The sequence below is a fragment of the Chaetomium fimeti genome (genome assembly GCF_033439085.1).
Source record: "Chaetomium fimeti strain CBS 168.71 chromosome Unknown B0H64scaffold_2, whole genome shotgun sequence".
NCBI lineage: Eukaryota > Fungi > Ascomycota > Sordariomycetes > Sordariales > Chaetomiaceae > Chaetomium > Chaetomium fimeti.
The window spans coordinates 4,130,290-4,150,671 of record NW_026944330.1 but is presented as its reverse complement, the minus strand read 5'-3'; the positions used below and the strand labels follow the sequence as shown (position 1 = coordinate 4,150,671).

At 56.9% G+C, this 20,382-nt stretch overlaps 11 protein-coding genes across 11 annotated transcripts; 8 read left to right on the top strand and 3 right to left on the bottom strand.

The window, feature by feature from the left end:
- Window positions 1-258: 258 nt before the first annotated feature.
- B0H64DRAFT_371821 (uncharacterized protein) lies at window positions 259-768 on the top strand (the record flags this gene model as incomplete). The annotated part of the gene is made up of 2 exons (XM_062802186.1): window positions 259-424; window positions 488-768. 2 exons carry the CDS (start codon window positions 259-261, stop codon window positions 766-768), a joined length of 447 nt encoding a protein of 148 aa, XP_062662997.1.
- Window positions 769-2,736: 1,968 nt separating this feature from the next.
- Window positions 2,737-4,075, top strand: B0H64DRAFT_388573 (uncharacterized protein). The gene is made up of 2 exons (XM_062803283.1): window positions 2,737-3,440; window positions 3,517-4,075. The coding sequence occupies exons 1-2, from the start codon at window positions 2,850-2,852 to the stop codon at window positions 3,850-3,852; spliced, it is 927 nt and encodes a 308-aa protein (XP_062662996.1). The 5' UTR covers window positions 2,737-2,849; the 3' UTR covers window positions 3,853-4,075.
- Window positions 4,076-6,460, bottom strand: B0H64DRAFT_388572 (major facilitator superfamily domain-containing protein). Its single transcript, XM_062803282.1, has 2 exons — window positions 4,476-6,460; window positions 4,076-4,388 (listed from the first exon to the last, which is right to left on the bottom strand). The coding sequence occupies exons 1-2, from the start codon at window positions 6,011-6,013 to the stop codon at window positions 4,226-4,228; spliced, it is 1,701 nt and encodes a 566-aa protein (XP_062662995.1). The 5' UTR covers window positions 6,014-6,460; the 3' UTR covers window positions 4,076-4,225.
- Window positions 6,461-6,603: 143 nt separating this feature from the next.
- B0H64DRAFT_388565 (uncharacterized protein) lies at window positions 6,604-8,770 on the bottom strand. Its single transcript, XM_062803281.1, has 6 exons — window positions 8,475-8,770; window positions 7,949-8,327; window positions 7,749-7,866; window positions 7,607-7,674; window positions 7,502-7,532; window positions 6,604-7,426 (listed from the first exon to the last, which is right to left on the bottom strand). Exons 1-6 carry the CDS (start codon window positions 8,622-8,624, stop codon window positions 7,051-7,053), a joined length of 1,122 nt encoding a protein of 373 aa, XP_062662994.1. The 5' UTR covers window positions 8,625-8,770; the 3' UTR covers window positions 6,604-7,050.
- Window positions 8,771-9,488: 718 nt separating this feature from the next.
- B0H64DRAFT_100807 (sterigmatocystin 8-O-methyltransferase) lies at window positions 9,489-11,375 on the top strand. Its single transcript, XM_062797652.1, has 5 exons — window positions 9,489-9,748; window positions 9,826-9,952; window positions 10,039-10,162; window positions 10,245-10,699; window positions 10,773-11,375. The coding sequence occupies exons 1-5, from the start codon at window positions 9,575-9,577 to the stop codon at window positions 11,189-11,191; spliced, it is 1,299 nt and encodes a 432-aa protein (XP_062662993.1). The 5' UTR covers window positions 9,489-9,574; the 3' UTR covers window positions 11,192-11,375.
- On the bottom strand, window positions 11,268-12,710 carry B0H64DRAFT_100797 (uncharacterized protein). The gene is made up of 5 exons (XM_062797651.1): window positions 12,331-12,710; window positions 12,144-12,263; window positions 11,957-12,075; window positions 11,792-11,876; window positions 11,268-11,685 (listed from the first exon to the last, which is right to left on the bottom strand). Exons 1-5 carry the CDS (start codon window positions 12,596-12,598, stop codon window positions 11,438-11,440), a joined length of 840 nt encoding a protein of 279 aa, XP_062662992.1. The 5' UTR covers window positions 12,599-12,710; the 3' UTR covers window positions 11,268-11,437.
- Window positions 12,711-13,042: 332 nt separating this feature from the next.
- Window positions 13,043-14,456, top strand: B0H64DRAFT_388553 (uncharacterized protein). The gene is made up of 3 exons (XM_062803280.1): window positions 13,043-13,592; window positions 13,644-13,723; window positions 13,882-14,456. The coding sequence occupies exons 1-3, from the start codon at window positions 13,262-13,264 to the stop codon at window positions 14,176-14,178; spliced, it is 708 nt and encodes a 235-aa protein (XP_062662991.1). The 5' UTR covers window positions 13,043-13,261; the 3' UTR covers window positions 14,179-14,456.
- Window positions 14,457-14,947: 491 nt separating this feature from the next.
- On the top strand, window positions 14,948-15,819 carry B0H64DRAFT_388552 (uncharacterized protein). The gene is made up of 3 exons (XM_062803279.1): window positions 14,948-15,344; window positions 15,405-15,503; window positions 15,579-15,819. The coding sequence occupies exons 1-3, from the start codon at window positions 15,275-15,277 to the stop codon at window positions 15,656-15,658; spliced, it is 249 nt and encodes an 82-aa protein (XP_062662990.1). The 5' UTR covers window positions 14,948-15,274; the 3' UTR covers window positions 15,659-15,819.
- A 525-nt stretch (window positions 15,820-16,344) lies between these two features.
- On the top strand, window positions 16,345-17,295 carry B0H64DRAFT_317844 (uncharacterized protein; the record flags this gene model as incomplete). Its single annotated transcript, XM_062800357.1, has 3 exons — window positions 16,345-16,608; window positions 16,647-16,886; window positions 16,954-17,295. The coding sequence occupies 3 exons, from the start codon at window positions 16,345-16,347 to the stop codon at window positions 17,293-17,295; spliced, it is 846 nt and encodes a 281-aa protein (XP_062662989.1).
- Window positions 17,270-18,333, top strand: B0H64DRAFT_100622 (uncharacterized protein). Its single transcript, XM_062797650.1, has 2 exons — window positions 17,270-17,301; window positions 17,357-18,333. Exon 2 carries the CDS (start codon window positions 17,433-17,435, stop codon window positions 18,111-18,113), a length of 681 nt encoding a protein of 226 aa, XP_062662988.1. The 5' UTR covers window positions 17,270-17,301; window positions 17,357-17,432; the 3' UTR covers window positions 18,114-18,333.
- B0H64DRAFT_415767 (major facilitator superfamily domain-containing protein) lies at window positions 18,217-19,767 on the top strand (the record flags this gene model as incomplete). The annotated part of the gene is made up of 3 exons (XM_062805121.1): window positions 18,217-18,422; window positions 18,547-18,920; window positions 19,010-19,767. 3 exons carry the CDS (start codon window positions 18,217-18,219, stop codon window positions 19,765-19,767), a joined length of 1,338 nt encoding a protein of 445 aa, XP_062662987.1.
- Between the last annotated feature and the right edge of the window lie 615 nt (window positions 19,768-20,382).

The window sequence follows — 20,382 nt, the reverse complement described above, 5'->3', positions numbered from 1 at the left end:
GACATCGTGGATGGCTAGATTAAGAGCCATGAGTATGCGTGGCATGGATCGCCTGGTTATGGCTTGGCTGACGAAAATAACTTGATGCCGGTTGAGGATAGGAGCTGGACCGTGGACGCCGGGCTCGGTCGATGTATGATGGGCAAATGTTATAAAAGGGCTGAGTCGGTCCAGCTGTTGTCATCCATCCGATTTCTTGCAACACCTCATCCAACCCAAAGACTCAACGGGCAACATACATCATCTACAACCAACACCATGAAGTATCTCAGCATTCTCGCCCCGGCCCTCGGCCTCCTGGCCACCACTTCCGCCATGCCGCTCGAGGAGCGTGACGACGTCCAGACCGTCCACCTCACCTTCCACGCCGGCCCGACCAACTACACCATGGCCATCCCCGCCGACGGCAGCTCCCACGACACCAGTACGCACCCAACCTCTCCCATCCCCCTACCAAAGCGAAACCCACTAACACCTCCAACCCCAGACCACAACGACCTGGCCGTCAACATCATCGACGCCCCCGACTACAACGCCTTCTACCAGTGCGACTTCACGGCGGTGGGCAACCCCACCCTGGCCAGCAGCATCTCGCCCACCGGCCAGAACCAGATCCTCGTCGGCCCGCCTTCCCCGATCACCCAGGTCAGCTGCCAGGGCATGTGCGTGCCCACCTACAGCGACTGCTACCGCGACGGGCAGTACGTTGGCCCCTGCTGTGCCGGGTTCTGCGCTGCCAACAAGTGCCGGCCGTGGGTCAGATCGTGAGAGTAAATTGGGAAGGGTCGGGGGTGGTCGGATGAGGTCTGGGCTTCTGTTGTATATATTTATTTTTGGGGTTGTGGGTTGTCTCCATGGCCCCCCTGGTAGGGCTGGTGTTGTTCGATTCCCGGTCGACACAAATGAAGATGAAATTTCAATGACGTTGCATACATGCGTTGTCGGTGATTCCGATCGATTCTCCAACATCCGGATGGCTGGATTTGGACGGTTGCTTATCATTTGCCACTCCCCCTCCCACCAGAATTTGATCTCATGTTGCTACCCGTCCCCCTTTCCTGTATTACTGGATACTGCGACATCGCCCCGCCAACCTCCATAGTCGACTACGTATGTAGCCTGTGGGCACGACTCGTGTCGCTGTGAATGCCCTGAATTGCCCCACTACTTAAATCCCGTTGTCTCCCGTCTACCTACCTACCTACCTAGGTAGGTACCTATGTATTGATCTGATCTGACCGCAAACGGAAAGGTAAACAAACGGTGGCCTTCACTGAAAGGGACTGCATTCCTCTACACCTCAATTTACTTCCCCGCCTCATGTCAATTTACTGCTCTAGCTCAGTCTACTTTCCACTATCAGCGAACGAATCGAAAACACCACCAAACCGGCTGGTAACAATGTCAACCTGCAACAAAGTCCAGCGTTACAACCAACAACACCTCTTGGACCAAAGCGAAGGCCTCGATGTGCCTCTGCACACTCTCTCCGGCCCAGACTGCCGCACCTGTGGCCAGCCTACGAGGCCCTACGTCACTGGCTTCGGAAACCTCAACGGCAATGCCGGGCGACCATACTACGCCTGCGGTCTGTGTCCGGTCGGCCGTGGATGGGGGACTTGGGCTGATGATAAAGGGGTAGAGGTGGAGAATCCTTATTGCCACTGCCCCGAGGACATCGGGGAGTGGTGGAGCAGGAAGCAAGAGTCTACGGTTCCACGAAGCCGTGGGAGGGTGTTTTATTGCTGCGCGGTTGGGGCTTGTGACTTTTTTGAGTGGGCTCCGCCCCATGTGAAATATTAAGGGCGCGAGGGAGAGGGTCATACAGTCAGGGTCAATAAATACCTTACCTACCTAGGTAGGTAGGTACCTACCTACTTTTTGACCATGACTTTAGTGAAGGACGGGTGGTGATGGAATCACTGTGGTACTTTTGAGGGGGGTAGCTTCAGGTTGCAAATTCCACCCACTTCACTTTGCATCACGGATACTCTTTCTGATCGCTGTGTCGCGCACCCTCCATTGATATCGCCTTTTCCAGGAAGGTTGTCCGCACTCGTGCCCTTCACAGGATGGATATACCTTTTCATGGGAAAGACACCTAACAACACTATCCGAGGCCCATTTTCCCAACGGCATTTTCATCCCTTCCTGTCTATACCAAGGGGTACCGCCGCATGCTGGGACCGCTCCAACGCCGTCGTCCCGAGCAGCATGCGTACGATATGGCAGAGTCAGAAAATGGCTATCTTTATGAAGATGAGTGAGCGAGAGAAAGGGGGTGAGTTCAAGTTGAGTGTGTAACTTCATGTCGATAGGAAGAGTCGGCGACTTGAGAAAGCCGGCGAGGACGAAGGAGCCATTGTTGTAGCTAGTGATACTGGGGTACATCAGTACACAGATCCGACAGGTCTTTTAAAGGGAACCGGTCTCCAACTCTCCATTTTGGGACCTCCGATAGCCATTTTAAGCTGTCTGCTGTGGGCGCTAAAACCGGCTTCTCGAGGGCCAAGACCTCGATACAGGAAGTTGGAAACAGAGTTAAGAGCGAGTAGCAACTGTGTCGGTTGGCACGGCGTGCCGCGGCGGGGGCTGACAGTGGGAGCCAAGGCTGCGACAGGTAGGTACATACATACCAACCAGGTACATACGGATGTATGTACATACAGGGTAGGTAACTTGATTAGGTAGCATCCTGCGTCGCGGCGCCCCTCACTGTCGAGGCCGTCGAGAACGGCGACAGGCGCCAGCCAAATTCAGCCTTTTTGTCGACTTCGTGTGTACCTACCTAGGTAATCAACACTGACATTCAACCTTTGTTTTTCTCTCTTCGTAACTCCAGACACTCAATGATGCCATTAGAAAACGATGAGGCGCCATCACACTCTGACGCCACCACTGACCCAAATGCAGCTGGTAGGGAATTCGCCCTGACCATGTCCGAAGACGAACTATACCAGCGGACTCGGGGGCTCTACGCTCCATTCCTCGCCTACCCACCCGACCGCCCTATGGTGTTTGTGAAGTTCGGTGGCCCTGCAAAGGAGGCCGAGGGCGATATGCAGAGGCTCGCCTTCGAATACCTACGTCAAGAACGTCAGAGAGACCCCAGCTGCAACATCCATGTTCCCGAAGTCTTCAAGGTCTTCACCAAGGATGGCGTCACCTTCATCATCATGCAGCTTCTCCTGGCAGCCCAAGTTGGGGACTTCGCCAAAACATTCGATCCTCTGACCTGGGAGAGCAACCAGGCTCTCTACTACGGCATGATTGCTGATGGAGTCCGTCTTCTGAGTCGCATGCCTGTCCCGCCCGACGCCACTCCTGGCCCATACACTACATGTAGTGCCAAACGCCTCATCAACCACATGCTCTTCAAGGACCAGGAAGCCCCAGTTGTTTACGACACCGTTGAGGACTTGGAAAACCACTTGAACAGGGTATGGCCATTCACAGAGGGCCCGCCCGGGCCATATGAACGCAGCATTCAAGGTTGCTAAAAGCTATTTTCTACAGGTTGCACAACGAGCATATCACGGTCCCAACCGACCCAAGCTCACTCTGGAGAAGGAACTTGTTTACTGCTACACCGACTTCAATGGCGAGAACTTCATGTTCACCACCGACCCCGATGGCCGTCCTCGTCTCTACATTGTTGACTTCCAGCACGCCTCATTCTTACCGCTCAGCTTCCTTGCCTATGCTGTCTTGACAAATAAGCGCTGGTCCACAAGCAACTGGATTGAGAAGGAGCTCGGCCCCTCTCTTCCGCGACATAATATTGAGGTGATGAAAAGAATATGCTATATATTCCAGATAAGTTGGACAGGAGTTGGCCTCAGAGAGGTATAGATGGTGCTATGGTTAGTGGTCGGCCTAAGCGCCCCGCCTATGTGATCGGGTTATGGTCTGGTTCGTACGTATCTCGTTACCTACGGAGGTAGGGAGGAATGCCACGCCCTAATTACTTCCTGGTGTTGCAATTCCGACAAGTGAAGCCGCTTCCTTTTTTCCTTGGTTTAGTTTTCATTTAATAGAGTGCGTTTAATGGTGCCTCGAGCCTCCTCTACCACATGCTGGGACAAAGTAACTTTTATATACTAACTCCCTATTAAGGAGGCCTGGTATATAATATACAATTATAGTAGCAATATCGCCAAATCACTCTTTCCTGAGATGATGACACCTCCACATCCCGCCTCTTCTCACTGCCGCTTCGTCTGGCTCAGTCCTCCTTGTGTACGAACGACTTTGCTGTCAGTCCCCTCAATCTCTTCCCAAAGAACCAGAAGATGATGCCGCAAGCACAGAAAACGACCGTCATAGCCATGTTCATCAGAAGCGGAGGCTCGAAGCCGCTGCTCGCCGCCCAGGGCGTAAGGAACCTCCTACGAGAGATGCATGTTAGCGCAATCCGTAACAAACAACAAGAACTAACCGGTCGCTGCCGATTCGACAGCTCGGCGGTCACCTACCCGATACCATAGCCCCACAGATTCTTGTTGATGGTGATCATGACAAAGATGGACCCGGTGACGGGCTTGTAACTGTCGACGGCGTACGTGCTGGCGATGGACGGGATGGCGGCGACCTGCATGCCCAGCGCGCCGTAGCCGACGACGACGACGGCCTGCCACGGCCACGCGTTGTCGTAGCCCACCGCCGTCACCACACTACCAACGACCATGACGAGCACGTAGGGCACCATGGCGACCAGCCGCATCTCGGGCTCGCGCACGCCGCCGTTGCGCTCCGTCAGCCGCGCCGCCACCCAGTCCGACAGCGGCCCGCAGGTCAACAGGCCGATGACGCCGCCGCCGAACAGCGCCAGGTTGAAGAGCCCGATCGTGCCGCTCGCGTAGTTGTACGGCGGCGCCGCGAACGCCTGCGTCTGCGAGAGGTTGACCACCAGGTAGCACGACGCCGACCACGACACGACAAAGGCCGCGAAGTCGACCACCGGGTACGCGTGCAGGTATAGTGGTAGCCAGATCTCCCGGAGGATGCTGCCCTCGTAGCGCTGGAATGGGAGGAACTGCGCGCGCGAGGGTCGGCCGCGGCCGAGGGTGGTATTGCCGCCGTCCGCTGTGGCGGCGAGATGGGCTGGTTCCGGTTCGACCGCGCTGCCCTTGCTGACGGCGTCACTGCTTGCCGGTGCGTTCTTTTCGTTCGTCTGGGAGTCGTCGCCGTCCGGAATCTTCGTTTCGCTGCCGGACGCCGGCGAAGCGGTCTGGACCGTGTTACCGGAAGACGGTTCTGGCGTCCGTCGGTATCGCGTCTCGGGAAACAGGAAGATGCTGCAGATCAGGCAGAAGAGCACTAACCCCGTGTAGAGCCACCAGAAGCTCCGCCAGCCCACGTTCTCGGCCATCGGACCGGCGACGATCGGGCCGACGGTCAGTGATAGGAAGTACATGCCGAAGTACAGCGTCTGGTACTTGCCGCGGTCGTGGAGGAAGACGACGTCGGCAACAACTTGCGGCATTAGCGTCTCGCTCGGCCCGGCACCGACTCCATTGAGAATGCAGGCGCCCATGAAAGAGTCGTAGCTGGTCGCGCGGGCCCGCCAGATGGCGCTGCCCAAGCACACGAGTGTCGAGAGGATGGCCACGGGCCGCCTGCCGAAGCAGACCATGATGGGCACCCAGATGAAGTTGCTAAACCCCAGGACCAGGATGGCCACGCCGGTGAACTGCACGACGTCGGCCAGGTCGCGTCCCCATTCTTGGATGTAGGAGCCGAACATGGGCGCCAGCGCGAGCGGACCAAAGGTCTGGGCAAATGTGAGCACGGTAGCGGAGAATAGCGTGAGGCCTTTCCAGAGCGGCGACCAGTTGAGCGGATCGTGAGGGTCGGCCGACGGCTGGGGGACGAGGACGGACCGGTGACCGCTGCCGGCTCTGGCGAAGTGGTATCCGCCAACGTCCTTCATGATCTCGGTGCCGGGGTAGATCTTGGTGTCCAGGAGCTGCTCCAGCTCCTGGACCGCCGCGTCGCTCAGGTTCTGATCCATCTTGAGCCCGCTCGGGCGCTTCCGATGTGGTTGCTAGTTGCTCGTGTGAGCGGAGGACTCGAGGCAACTAAGTGCTCACATCGACGAGAAACAGGTAATGAAGGGAAGGAAGGTTACTGCATCGCTAACGAGCTCGCCGGTGTCGGGGAGACCGTAATTAGATCATGAAACCCAAAGGGAATATTTCGGCGTACTGGTCTGAATGCATGACATTGGCGGCTGGTTGGGTCGACAATCTCCCATCAGGGTTGCAGCCGGAATGCCCTGACCGGGGCCGGTTGGAGAGCGGCGAGGCAGGCCACATGGAAGGAGATCCAATGGGTCTCCAGGGGGGCAATCATGTCGCTTGCTGTACCGGGGAGGGAAGCCGCAAACAATGCGCCGCTCAGCTGCTTCGGTGTGAGCTGCAGCAGCTTGTTACCAACTTTACCCCTGAGTTTACCCAAGCCCATCTGCATCTGCACATCCCTGCCCAGGGTGCAGTCCTGCAGCCAGACAGCCAGATAGCCAGACAGCCTGCCACTGGCCACATGGCCACCTGGGTTGCCTTCCTTGGATTAGGAATGGAGACGAAACATGACCGGATTCTGGGTGGAGTGGCCTCGAGGTTTGCGAGCGAGTTTTTACACCGCCAGCCTACCTAGGTACTCTCTTCGGTCCGCACGTAGGAAGAAATGAAACGTAGGATGAGTCGTCCGTAGGCTACCTCTCACCCACTTGCGCCATTTACGCTCCACATCCCACGACCAGACGGTTTCCGGTTGACACTCTTCACGTGCGGCTGGTGAAGGTATGAGACGGATAACTCGAGGTAGCGAGTCGTGGTTAGGGCTCGGAGGTTGGCCTGTGGCTACTGCTTGCCAGCAGCAGCTTGCAGTCGGCCACCCACCGATCTTATGTCCTTCTTTCTCTCACAACTACAAATACCACACACGGCAGAGACAGCTAGGCTACTAGTTTCTCTAGCTCCCTCCCCGGCTTTACAGTTCCCCGGCGTCCCACGATGCACATAACGAATCTTCGGATTCTGCAAAGGCTCAGCCTGTTAACTTCTCCTCGGAGGGGCTTGGTTTCCCGTAAACAACCGTCACCGTGACGTCTCTCCTGATGCCGTCTGTAGCGTTATCCCGTTCCGGCTCCTCGTATTCCACCGCTGCATTAACTCGGTATGTACTGTTTTCGGTGGGCGGCTCCCAGTCGGCGAGGTCGATCTCCTCGCGGGATGAGGGCTGGCTAAGGGTCATGAACGGCCCGGCGCCGTCCGGGTTGGTCATCTTTGCTCTCTTGGATTGGCTCCACCCGCTCTGTCCTGTCCCGTATCCGCTTGCGTCGTGGGTGTGGTTTCTTCCACGCTTGAATATCGGCCGTAGCGTCGGCATCGAGGCTGCTATCAGGACGAGGTAGGCTTCGAGGCTGGAGTGAGGTACAGAGTGTCAGAGACGCGGTCAGATCACTCTACTGCTCTGGGACAACCGAGACTTTACTCACGTCCACCAAATTGCCAAATCTGCCATGGCGTCTGATGCGCGGGGCGAGTCAGCCACAATCCGGGGGGGATCTTGTGCTAGTGGATATGTTGTCCGCGGGGCTTACAAGTCAAGTCTTCGGTCTCAGTAAGGGCTCGGAGTCCGACGGTCTTCACGATGGATGCAATCATCGCGCTGGATACGCAACCATTGTTAGAGCAGGTACCTAAGGCTGTAAAGGCCCGCCGCTGGTGGATAGAACGACTCACAAGACGCCCAGGCCCATGAGGGCGCTGAGCGCGGCTTTCTGCTTCCATTCCATCCTCAGTGACCAGAATAAGGTGACGGGAAATAGAGCAAGAACAAGGTCAACCAGCGAACAAAACGCTGTTGTTGGCGCTCAGTCAGCATTCGTGAATCTCGATATCGCTAGACCAAAGGTTAGGGTGGGGATGAGGCATCGACTTACAGCCTTGGAAAAACCCGGTGTATTGTTGGATATGGGGCGGCCAGCAATCCGCGTTCAAACTCTTGTCCCAGTAGCCTTCGATAGGTCTGCACTGCGCGAAGCTGATGATGACAGTTCCGACATCGACGACGAACTGGGCACCGATGACGCTCCAGAGAAAGACTTTACGGCCGGTAGTCGGCGGGATGATGCTGAGAAGCAAGAAGGCGAACGATATCCGGCCGAACCCAGGGCACATGATGGAGAAGAACTCGCAGAGGTACACCCACTTCACCGTGTACATGATGCGCGCGGGCTCGGCCTGGAGGACTGAGAGGTGTTGTCCCAAGCCCCAGTCCACGGCCATGGTGAGGAAGATGCTATTCCCAAACCCGAGCAACTAGACATTTTGTAATTAGGCACTGGGTTCGAGTTTGTGACCGTGAAAGTAGTCGCAGTGTAAACGTGGACGCCACGATGGGCAGGGGTGCGGCGCGCAACAGGGAAGGGCGAAAAAGGGGTCCGGGGGGGGGGGGGGGAGACTAACCAGTGTCAAGAGGATAATGTAGTCATCGATTTTCAGGGTTCGCAAAAAGCGCACGCGGACGTAGATCCGTGCTCCAACCACTGCAGTCGCAAGGGCTGCGAAAGTCCAAGCAACCGCGATGACGGCTGGGCCAAGATCATTCGCAGCCATAGCGAGGAGAAGCGCAGCCAACGCGTGCTAGCGCGCGGTCCGTTGACGATGTATGTACGTTGCTGGTGTCAGTGAAAATGGAGGGTGGGCCCTTGATGGTTTTCTCTTTTTCTCTTTTTCCCGTCCTCTCTCCCGCATCATGCTACCCTGCATGCTGATCTTTAGAACTGCCCGGGCTGACCGGGTCGGCAGCGCAGACGGTCCCCCTCCGCGCCGTCCGAGCCGTCCGCGCCGCCCGCGCCGCACCAACCAGGGGAGGAACAGACGAGTTTACAAAATGGTACCCTCCTTCACACTTGTGTAACCTTCCCTGCGCGGAACGCTGAGGCCTCGACGCGCCGTACTGGAGCGGCTCGTTATCGAACCGGCCAACTGCATGGGCAGTGCAGCCAACCGCAGCAGCCAATTCTTGGCCCCCATGTGGGAACCTGCAAAGCACCTCGACCCGGCAGGTACTTTGCACCCGCGAAGGCCCCTTAATATATTATGCTGCCGTTCTTGTCGCCCAGTGTACGGGGTACCTCCAAGAAGGGAGATCACAGGCCAGGTTGGAAGGATCATGGAAATGCTGGCCATGGATACCCCGGAGGATGGCGGGCATGTTTGTCACACACAACAGGGGGCGAGGAGGCGATTGTGAAGTCGAGCTCCCCAACTGCCGGTTTCTCATCCTGGAGGTTTGGCCGGCCGGAATTCAAAATGGCCACTTTCGGCACCCGGCAAGACCGGTGCGTTCCAGCACTCGGCCGCCCCCTTTTCGCCCTGTCCCAATCAGTAGCAAGGTCTCGTTACACAAGACCGTTGTTTTCCATCTCGAGAGAAAGGGGCCAAAAGGTCAAGGAGGAACCCTGCTTACGTCCACTGAGACCGAGTCCCTTCATCGATAACATACCAGCCGTGCGGGCCACTTCTCGCCCTCCCTCCCGGTCACACCCAAGAACTGTCTGGCCATGGCGGGCCCCGATCAAGAACCAGCCGACCTCATTACACAACTCAACAACCTCACTGCCAAGCTCTCTGCAGGCAACGATGAGACGGCACGAAGGGAAGCCCTCCGGTTGAGCAGACAGCTCACAACATGTCTCGAAGATCCAGTGAACATAGCCGTGGATCTGGCATTTTCTGTACGGCAGGCCAACTCCAATTTCAACCAGGGTCCGACTTGAGGCGACGCTTTGATCTGACAAAAGTCTCTTGACAGCCTTTCCTTCCGACGGCTGCGAGAATCGCCATCGAGTTGCACCTGTTCGAGTACATTGCAACCGCAGAGGTTCCACTCAGCTCGGGCGACCTTGCCTTTCTCTCGGAAGCGGAAGAGCTCTTAATTAGTGCGTTATTCTCTTGCGGCTTAGTGCCCCCTACCCGCACTGCCTGCTTGTGGAACTCAAAGTCTGACCCGGCTCACATCACCAAGTCCGCATCCTGAGACCTCTAGCGGCCATCGGCTTTGTCAAGGAGGATGGCGAGCAGAGGTGGGTGGCCACGGCCCTCACAAAAGCGATGGCGACGGAGGAGATTGCGGCGGGCCATCGGATGGTGTACGTGATGAAGTTCTTATTATTATTTCTTTTGATGGTCGTGACGCACGGGTATTCTAACACACATGCAACACTGCTACAGCGGTGAGATGATTGTGGGTGCAGCTATCAAAGCTCCCAAGTACCTCCGCGAAGCCGGCTATCACTGCCCAACGGACCCGCAGAACGGCTTTATGCAGTACGCCTTCCAGACCAAGCTCAACACCTTTCAGCTGTTCAGCTCGATGCCCCGGGTCTTCCAGGATTTCAACACCTTCATGGGCAACACGATGGGCGCTCGGAGCTACTGGGTCGATTGGTTCCCTGTCCGGGACCACCTTCTCAATGGATTTGTCAAGGACGAGGATTCTGCCCTGGTTGTGGACGTGGGGGCTGGAAAGGGCCATGACCTGGCGGCGTTCCACTCGGCGTATCCCAATCAGGGGCGGCTGGTGCTGCAAGAGCTACGTTCCATGATCGAGAACGGCGCCGTTGCGGGCCTCGATCCCGCGATTGAGCTTATGAGCTATGACTTCTTTACCGAGCAGCCCGTGAAAGGTGGGAGCTTCACCCCTTGCCCTGTGCCTTCAGAATCCGAGCTAACGAGAGGCCTACCGCTTCGCCTCTATAGGTGCGCGGGCTTACTTCTTCCACCACATCCTGCACGACTGGCCGGACCACATCTGCCTCCAGATCCTGGCGCAGGTCAAGGCAGCAATGAAACCGGGGTATTCGAAGCTGCTGATACACGAGATGCTTATCCCGGAGCAGGGCGCTTCCACGTTCCACGCCATGCTGGACATGACAATGATGTGTTTCAACGCGGGCATGGAGCGTACCGAGAAGCAGTGGCGGGCATTGCTCGAAAAGGCGGGCCTGAAAGTGGTCAAGTTCTGGCTCCCCACGCAAACGGATGCCGATGGCATCGTGGAAGCTATCCTGGAGGAGGAGACTGAAGCTATCCTGGAGGAGAAGACTGAAGCTATCCTAGAGGAGAAGACTGAAGCTATGCTAGAGGAGAGGACTGATCGGTCGTTCAGACCTATCTAGCTACCTACCTACGTACCTTACATCGTACGTAAGTAGGTATGGATAATAGAACTCATTTCAGCATCGTGTCAAGTAGCACCCTGCTTAGGTATAGATCTTCTGAATCTCATCCTCATATTCATCACGAGGACAAACTCGACAGCAGCTTCTTAGTAGGTATCTGTAAGTTGGCGTTTGTGCCAGACTCCCGGGCCTTACCTTCAGACACGTTTGATGAATGCCACCAGACGGGGCCACCTCCGACACTCAAGCCGGGCCGACAGACGCCACCGGTCTCTGAAGCAAATCCACGTCAAACAAATCGAACCTGCGTGCGCCTGCCCATTGATCTAACGGCTCCCACTTTGCACAGGTGTGCAGGGAAACGTCAAAATTGGTGGGATAGAAGGCAGATTTGTCCTCGTGCTGGGCCGTGTCGTTGATCCAACGGAATGTGACGAGCGAGAGGTCCGGCTGGCACATGAGTGCCTCGCGGATATACTCGACACAGTGGTCTGATATTGAACATGCCACGCACGGTTAGTTAGCTAGTTGACAAGAAGCACCAGCGAACGCATCAGGGAGCAAATCTTCTCCCTGAGGATAGAATGGAACGCGTACCAACGTGTTTGATCTCCCGCGCCATGGCTTCTTCAGACTTGCCATCATGGTAATACGTCTTGAAGAGCATTCTCTTGACCTTTTTCTGTATTTGCGGTTAGCATCACGGTCCCCACGTCCTGAACGTACATAAAGGCAAGTGCGTGCAGTCGGCTGCTTACATACCAGGCAGTGCAAAGCGTGGTAGGTGCTGAGGGAAGCGACCCCATGCGTTCCGTCTTTGGTGTAGATGGAGGTCAAGTTGCGCTCATCGAGGTACTCCTTGGGTACGAGTATATTGTCGTCTGGAAAATGACCATTAGTGGGCTGTCCTTCGCGGCAGCATGCCCTAGCAGTGCCTGGACAAACGTACTGTGCAACAGGTGATGCCATGCCTCATCCAGTTCTGGCCGAGGGTCCCCAGCAAAAGCGTTATTGGTGATTTCTGTCGGGAATTTTCGCTCCTCCCAAATGAGTCCTTCGCGGGCCGGAACTGTATCACCGGTCAACAACAACCCGCCCATCTCCAATCAAGGTAAAGAAGTGGTGTGTTCACTGACGGCGATGTGGTGGCCTCGGTTGGGGTACCGAAGGATTTGCATCAGGGGGCCTGGTACTGAAAGTTCGAAGGAGAAGGCCTACGTAGATGGCGGAATACACCAAGATCAGGACAACATGGAAATAGATGGGTCGGAATTTCCGTGTGCTTCGTCCCTCGTGCGGACGAATGGGCTGCTTATCATCGTAGCAATCCTCATCCGGTAGGAGTCGATCTTCGGAGAGGACGCGGTTATACTCCTCGTCTCCACAGTCATCCGTTCTGCCCATCCTGCTCTGTCTGGCTAAGGTAGCGGATACCACTACCTACTAACCCTCTGGGTCTACTGTTCTCGTGAATTCAAGAGGTCGTCGATGACGGTACGGCGAGCAGGAAACAGGAAGGCTCCTGCAACAGAGCCAGCAACATAAACAAACCCACTTGCAGTGCTTCTCGACCAAGAAATCTGAGTGGGCGAGTGCAGGGATACAGAGCTGGCCATCTCTGTGCGTTCAATGCTACGCAGTAATGTGGACAGTGGTGGGTACCTACTATGCATTTTAATATCTCCGTACCTCGGTAGCTCTGGCGGGCGCGTGATCAACGCATCAACTGTTGGTGCTGGCTGGGCTTGATGGTGGGTTGCATGTTGGCGCAGTTGATTACTACCTACCTAAATACAGGTACATCGGTGCGGGTGATTGGCCCCGGGCAGGAAATGATTTCTGGAACCCGGGGAGGAAAGGCAGAAGGAAGAGTCATGCAGGGGTCTAAATTCACATCTTCCCGAGCCAAGGAGGCCCGGGTCGTCTTCCTTGCGAAGCCAGCTTCCCGCTCAATGTTACAACAATGTAAGGCTCCTCGGGGTGCCGAGGTCGTCTGCGTACAAGTAGGCGACGGTGCTCAAGGGGAGCGCCCCCACGGGATCCAGCCCCCTTTTCACGACGAACACAATGCGCATGTTCCGTTCCAAGCCGGGCTATCTGCCCATCCCTGCCCTCCAGGAACGTCCCACTGTTGCTGCGAAAGATGACGGCGCAAAGAGAATCCGCCACCTCCTTGTCATTCCCGCAGTTGCGGTCCTCTCGTTTACCCTCGGGGTCATTACAGCGGCGGTCATTCTTGCACCTGCTGGCTCACCAGCAGACAATGACTTTCTACAACCGGCCAAGCTCGACATAACTATCCCTATCGTCAGACAGACATTCAAGTATAACCGCACCTTCAGCGAGGACCCGCACCTCAACACCACTACGGCCCAGGCCTGGGACGATCTTGTTCCACGTATGTCACACCCCCGGACAGCGATTATTCCGATGTTGACGGCAATGACAGGGGGGCAGGGATCGGTCCGATACCCTCCGGCCACGCCGCAGGTTTACACGCTGTCTGCAGTCCATCAACTGCACTGCTTGGTTCGTCTTTCTCCATCTTTTGTCGCTCAGCTAGACACCGCAAGCCCAGGGTCCAGGGCCGGAGGCCCGTCTGCCCCCTTCCGTCCACTTTCCATCTCTCTCCCAGCTTGACCTCGCCGCAGCGCTCCGGCTGATCGGCATCCATGCACGAGTGTTAGTGGTCCGTTCACCGGAACTATTACGCCACCCTAGATCGGCACCCGGGTCATGATGCCGAAGACGCGGTCCGGCACATGAGGCACTGCTTCGACTATCTCCGCCAAACCTTGATGTGCGCCGCCGATGCGACGCTGGAGCCGGTTGACCCGGCGCTCGGCGGCGTGACGGGGTGGGGAACCGCTCGAGTTTGCCGCGACTACGGCGCTCTGGCGGCCTGGGCCGAGGCCCACCGAGTGAACAACCTCCACGGCTTTCGTCAAACTCCCGAGTCTCACCAGCACGGTAGTCACAAGTAAGTGCGGATATCCCGCTTAGCTGGAACGGACCAGTGGGATAAGGGCCCGGGCGGCGGTGAGATATGGACTAGGAAGAGGGAAGCTCCATGTCGAAAGCCGTCTGTTTGTAGTGGTCTAGAACCAAGAGGAACAGTCAATATACAGATCGAGCAGGCCTCCGATGTTCCACAGGGCAGAAAGGGTGGCAGAGTCCGAGGACAGTCTCGAGATATTAGTTTCACCACAGAAATTGAGTTCACCGAGAGATCCGGCCGAGTTCACCTGGTTCTGTATCACCATATATGTGCATGCAGCATCCTTCCACTCATCACCGTGCCATGTCAGATGGGTCTGGCCGCCCATCGATTGTACATGGCCAGCAGAAAAGGGCCCGCCAGTCCAATCATGGCACTGCGGATGTACCGTTGCGAATCAGCCCTGCCAGGCTGTGGCACAGACCGGCGCACACAGTAACGTCCGTCACACGTCACGTACACCGAGCTCCTACCGAACGATCTCCTGCGAGTGGCGTGTGGGAGCGACGAGAATTTGCACGGCGTGCGGAAAAGGCCGGGCACGAGCTATTCTCGGCGCTGCGGGCACTTTCAAACGCTGCAAGGACCCGTTCGTTTGTTGGACGAAGTACGAAGTATGTAGCATCGAGTCAATCATCGACTGTTCCTGACACGGAAGTCGGATCTACCGAGATTGGGGGCCAACCATGCCGCACCCTTCCCAACCTTGGCTGTGATCCTCCGCCCTCCCGATGAGCGGTACAGCGTTCGGTAATAGGCCTTCCAGCTGCCTGCCAATGCTGTCGCCATGGTTGTGTAGAACTGACAATGTGAGGGTGCCAATAACATGCGGGATGCAGCCTGCGTGGCGGATTGGTGAACGCAATGTCCAACAAACCAAGGCAATGCGTTGCATGCGGATAAAAGAAAAACACAGTTAACCGCGTGCTCGTTATCTAGGTAGGTACTGTACCTGCCTGCTGTGCATACATAGATAGACCCTGCCACATCCCCGTCTGGCCGTCGAATACAACTCCCCAACCCCCATGTAGATCATACACACGCTTCCATCCTCAGCAGAGCCCTACGACAGAAATAACAGCATGAAGATCCACGCCATCCTCGGTTCTCTCCTGGCCCTCGCGGCCACCACGGCGGCCCTGCCTCGGCCCAGTGAGTGCCTTTTTTACCGACCTTATGTGTGAGATACGTCGACAGCTAACAAACCTCCAGCTCCGGGTGACGCTCAGGTTGTGGATGCCGACGAGGCTGTCGCCTATCCTGCCCAGGTTGATCAATCCTGGGTGGATGCAGCCAACACCAAGAGAGCGGGTGGGTGAACATGACTCGGGACAAACTGTGTCCGTTCTCTATCGTTGGAACACGCGCTGATGGGTGCTGCTGTAGCCGTTGATGCCGACGAGGCCGTTGCCTATCCGGCAAAGGTTGACCAGTCTTGGGTTGACTCTCCTGATGCTAGCGTTTGAGGCCGGGAATTTCTAGAATCGTGAGGAATAGGGATTCAGAGATCCGCTCGCGATATATCGTGCACCAGAGAATACTCAAGCATAAGCCGGGGTTGGGGATGAAGCCATGGCATTCCTCAAACAGTACCGCAGTATTGAAGCCACCCCATTTCCGAGCCGAAGCCTCTGCTAGTGTCTTGTGATTTCTGCATCATCCGTGGACGGCAATCGGGCACCCAGTGCCTCCCAGACACCTCATATCTAGCTCCCAATGCCCTACAAATCCATCGTGAAATCCGTGAGGGCATCTAGATACCTGCGTGGCTCAAGTGTTGCAACATTTAGATCGTCCAAGGCAGGGGTATCTAGGTAATGCTCTGAATTACCATGGGGTTTCCCCCTGAACCCAGAACTCGATACAAAAGAACTACATTATGATTTATCGATTTACAGCGCTCTACACGTGAGATATTTAGATTGTTGGCTCTAAAAAGGGAGCAGCACAGAGGACAGGATTGGTGGCTGGTTCAGTATGAAAAGAGGAGGAGGGGGAGCGGTAAGGGGGCATACATGCACCTCCCGTGCGCGGATATTATCATATTTGGGCTGCCCCCCGCACTTTGGCCCCGGACCCTCCATACTCCGTCTCCCATGGGCGCTCTGCGCCACGCTTCCTTCGTTGTTCTTAGTTACTTCTCTTCCGCAACATGGCTCCTCGCTCAAAAAGCTATCAAGCGGTTCAACAGGACCCCGACGAGCGATGGAGGGACGATGAGTCTTCCCAAGTACCCTGCTCCGTTCAACAACGCCCGCCTCGCCATCCGTTGCTGTCATGGATTGTTGCTGCTACAGCACTTGTCTTTCTCGCAGTATCCATAACAGTCAACATATTCCTCGCATGGCAAATCAAACATGTGACCCCCCCGCCGCAGGAGACTGACTCTGTCTCGTACTATGGTCCGTATTGCCACGTTTTCCCATCCCTGGGAGTCATTGTTACTCACTAAAGACCCTCGCAGCCGGTCTCAAGCGGACACTTCCCCTTCAGATCTATCCAGACACCGACTACACCGGGGATAACCTTAGCGCTGTGACTGATCTGTGGGAGAAGCTCAGCGGCGACCCGGGCGTGGTCGCACTGCCCTCGGACTACGTCAGCGAGAAACGACTGCCGCACGCTTACCGCTTTCCATGGGATCAAGACAAGGGCGTTTATCTACTCCAGGGATTTCACAACCTTCATTGTTTGGTATGAGTCTGTTCCGTCTATTGAGCCACAGGGGGTCCCCAGCAATCACTAACGGCACGCCATTCAGCGCACGCTCTTCCGCTACATCAAATACACGGAGCAGGGCGTCCCAAACCACATTGCGCTCTCGCACGCGCTGCACTGCCTCGACCAGCTCCGGCAGGACGTACTCTGCAACGCCGACGACACGCCCCGATACGCCGGCTTCCAGACCCCGGCCGGCACGGGGGCAGGACAGGTCCGGATGTGCAGGGACTGGAGGGCGCTGGAGACATGGGCGTTGGAGCACACTGCTTGCTTCAAGCACGAAGATGAGGTCCCCGGGCCCATGGTGGATCGGTTCAAGTCGTGTCCCGACGGGCGTGTCCTCTGGCCGACTGCTGCCGCCGTTGCAGATCGAGGAAGGTGAATCTTGGTACGGACTGGCGTCCCACCCTTGATGGGGCCAGATAACGTTACAATAGGAAAAGGTTTTTGCAGTTGCATGTGATGAGAATGGCTATCCCGCGTCCGGCATGATCCTTGCATGTAAGTACCTACATACACATGCACCTCGTCGTAAGTCGACAACCGCCAGGTTCTGGCACAATGCCGAGATTACTACCTACCTCCCGAGCAGAGCACAGGCGGATGCATTCCCCCTCGAAACGTGGTTGGCCGACTAATTTACGGAATCGGTCGGCGCCTGGCCTTGCATGTGCCAAGTTGATAACCGGCGAATCCCACCGTGCCGAACAATCCGGGGTGGTTCTGTTGTGTGTATATCAGTGGGGAATCAGGGGGGGCAGCGCCTCTGGGACGCAGCGCCGAGCGCACAGCGAATGCTTCGTGTGGACATCCATACCACGCAGTTGCGGCGGAGGGCAGACTCTTGGTGGTTTCGGACATTCAACACAGTTACATACACGGACACCTGTCTCACCAACGCTCCCTCGCGGCCCAGAACCTCTGTTTAACCGCTGTTTTAACCGCGTAATCCTGACCTCGAGACCGTTGGTTTTCCAACAGGTTCAGCTGCAGCCTGCAGGCAATCGAGCCCGGAACGGAAGGTGGCAACCAAATATGGACAGAACAACAGTCGCCACGGGGAACGCTGACGGCGTCCGTCCCTCGAAGCGCGCAGGTCGAGAAGCCAACCAACAGTCCCACGCCAACAACGATACCATTACCAGCACACACGAAGCATCCGCCCACATCCAGAACGCCTGCCCTGTCTACACAACTTGAAGTTGGGGAGGATTCACCCCAGCGGCAACGCACTGAACACACACGCAGTAGAGACGACGCCCGCCCCGTGACCTGGTGCCGACGCCGCCACACACATCATATCATGCAGTCGAAAGAGCATGGAAGCATCGCCATTTCTGATTCCCCACCTGATCCGCCGGCCCCTCCCCGAACGGACGATGGAGCAGCAAAGGAGATCGATGGCCAGGAGAACCACCCAGAAGAGGGCCTAACCATCCAGCGGCCGAAGGAAGACGCCTTCGCATGGCTGCAAGTCCTGGGCGCCTTCTGCCTGAATCTGAACACCTGGTTAGCGAGACCACAGCCCCCCCTGCGCCCGTTCCCCTTTGCCCCCAACTTTGGCCACCCAGAGCTCCGTCCCCCGTTCTGCATGCCCAGCCTGCTAACCGCCATGAGCGACCGTTACATACAGGGGTCTGATGAACGCCTTCGGGGTCTTCCAGACTTTTTACCAGCTGGACTTTCTGCGCTCGTACTCGGCGTCGAGCATCGCATGGATCGGGTCGACGCAGGCCTTCCTGCTGTTCCTGGTGTCCCTCGCCGCCGGGCCCATCTTCGACAGGGGCCACCTAAAGCCCTTGTTATGCGTCGGCTCCGTGCTGCTGGTGCTAGGCACGTTCCTCACCAGCATCGGCTCCCAGTACTGGCACGTGTTCCTGGCCCAGGCCGCCATGACCGGGCTCGGCTTCGGCTGCTTGTACCTGCCCGCTCCCGCCGTGGTGTCCCAGTATTTCCATGAGAGCATCGCGTTGGCGAATGGCGTCGCCTCTACCGGCAGTGCCGTCGGTACGTCCTCTTTCTTTGTTCAGCCCGCCCACTCGCCCCGACATGGCATATGAGATACTCGTTACTGAGACGGTGGGTGAGGGCGCCAGGCGGCGTCATATTCCCAATCGTCTTCACCCGGATGCAGTTGCAGATCGGGTTCCCGTGGGCAGTCCGCGTGCTGGGGTTTATCCTCCTCGGGACCTCGATCGTAGTGGTAGCGGTGATGAAACGGAAGACGCCGCCTCCTGCCGCGTCCCGCAGCCTGGTCGACCGCTCCGCGTTCCGGGACGTGCCGTACATCCTGCTCAACCTGGGCCTCTTCTTCGGCTTCATGGGCCTCTACGTCGTCTTCAACTACATCCAGCTGCTGGCGCTCAGCAGGACCGACGTCTCGCCCGCGCTAGCCGACTACCTGCTGGTCATCATCAACGCGAGCTCGCTGCCGGGCCGGCTGGTTCCGACCTACTACGCCGACAAGATCGGCTCGGTCAATGTGCAGACGGCCGTCGCGCTGGCGAGCGCCGTCCTGACCTTTTCCCTGATCGCCGCCCGCACGGCGCCGGCCGTCGTCGCCGTGAGCGTGCTGTTTGGCTTTGCGGCCGGCGCCTTCATGGGCCTGCCCGCGGCCGCGGTAGTGGCTCTGAGTGCCGACAAGTCCAAGATTGGCACGCGGCTGGGAATGACGCTCGCGTTTGTGGGGGTTGGCGTTCTGATCAGCAATCCCGTTGCCGGCGCCATCTTGGGCAGCGACGGCAACTGGGTTGGTTTGCTCGCGTGGGCCGGCGCGCTCCTCGCCGCCTCGAGCGTGTCCATGGCGGCGAGCCGGGTTGTTAAGGTCGGCTTTGGCTTGACGAGAGTGCTGTGACCTGTGCCAACATGTCAAAGGCTGTAACCCGAGGCACGTTATTAGCGGCGGCCCAACCGTTATATCGAGCACCTTTGGGCACATGAAATGAAATCACCGAAGCTAAGGGGTCACAGTACGAATGCGGGTCTGCTGCTGCTACTTGGGAGAGCCGATCGATTATGACTACTAAGGAACGTGAGCCTCTGCAGTTTCTCTTTCCTAGGTTCCCGATGAGTTTCATATAGGTACCTAAGTAGAGCCCTTAGTGTTGCCTTTGTCCCTCTGGTTTCTTAGCTCCTCATAAATGTGGAGGGCCTCAGTCTTCACATACGGAATACACCAGGTTTCTGTTGAAAACGTTGGTGTGCTCCCCCAACTAAGAGAAAGCCCCTCTGGAACAATCCAGGAAATGCCGGTAGGCACACAGTAGCTGTGATGGTATGTACCATGCCGTGGAAAAGGCGGGCAATGAGCCAGCTGGAGAGAAGGTGCACGGGCGCCCAGGAATCACGTCTCCGTTGGCAATGTCCTCTATATTCCCTACCTAGTCTTGGAGTTTCCGACCCACCCTTGATTTTGGGATGTGGCTCATGCAGACTCCCAAGCCTCGTCCGGATGATGGTGTTCAAGTCC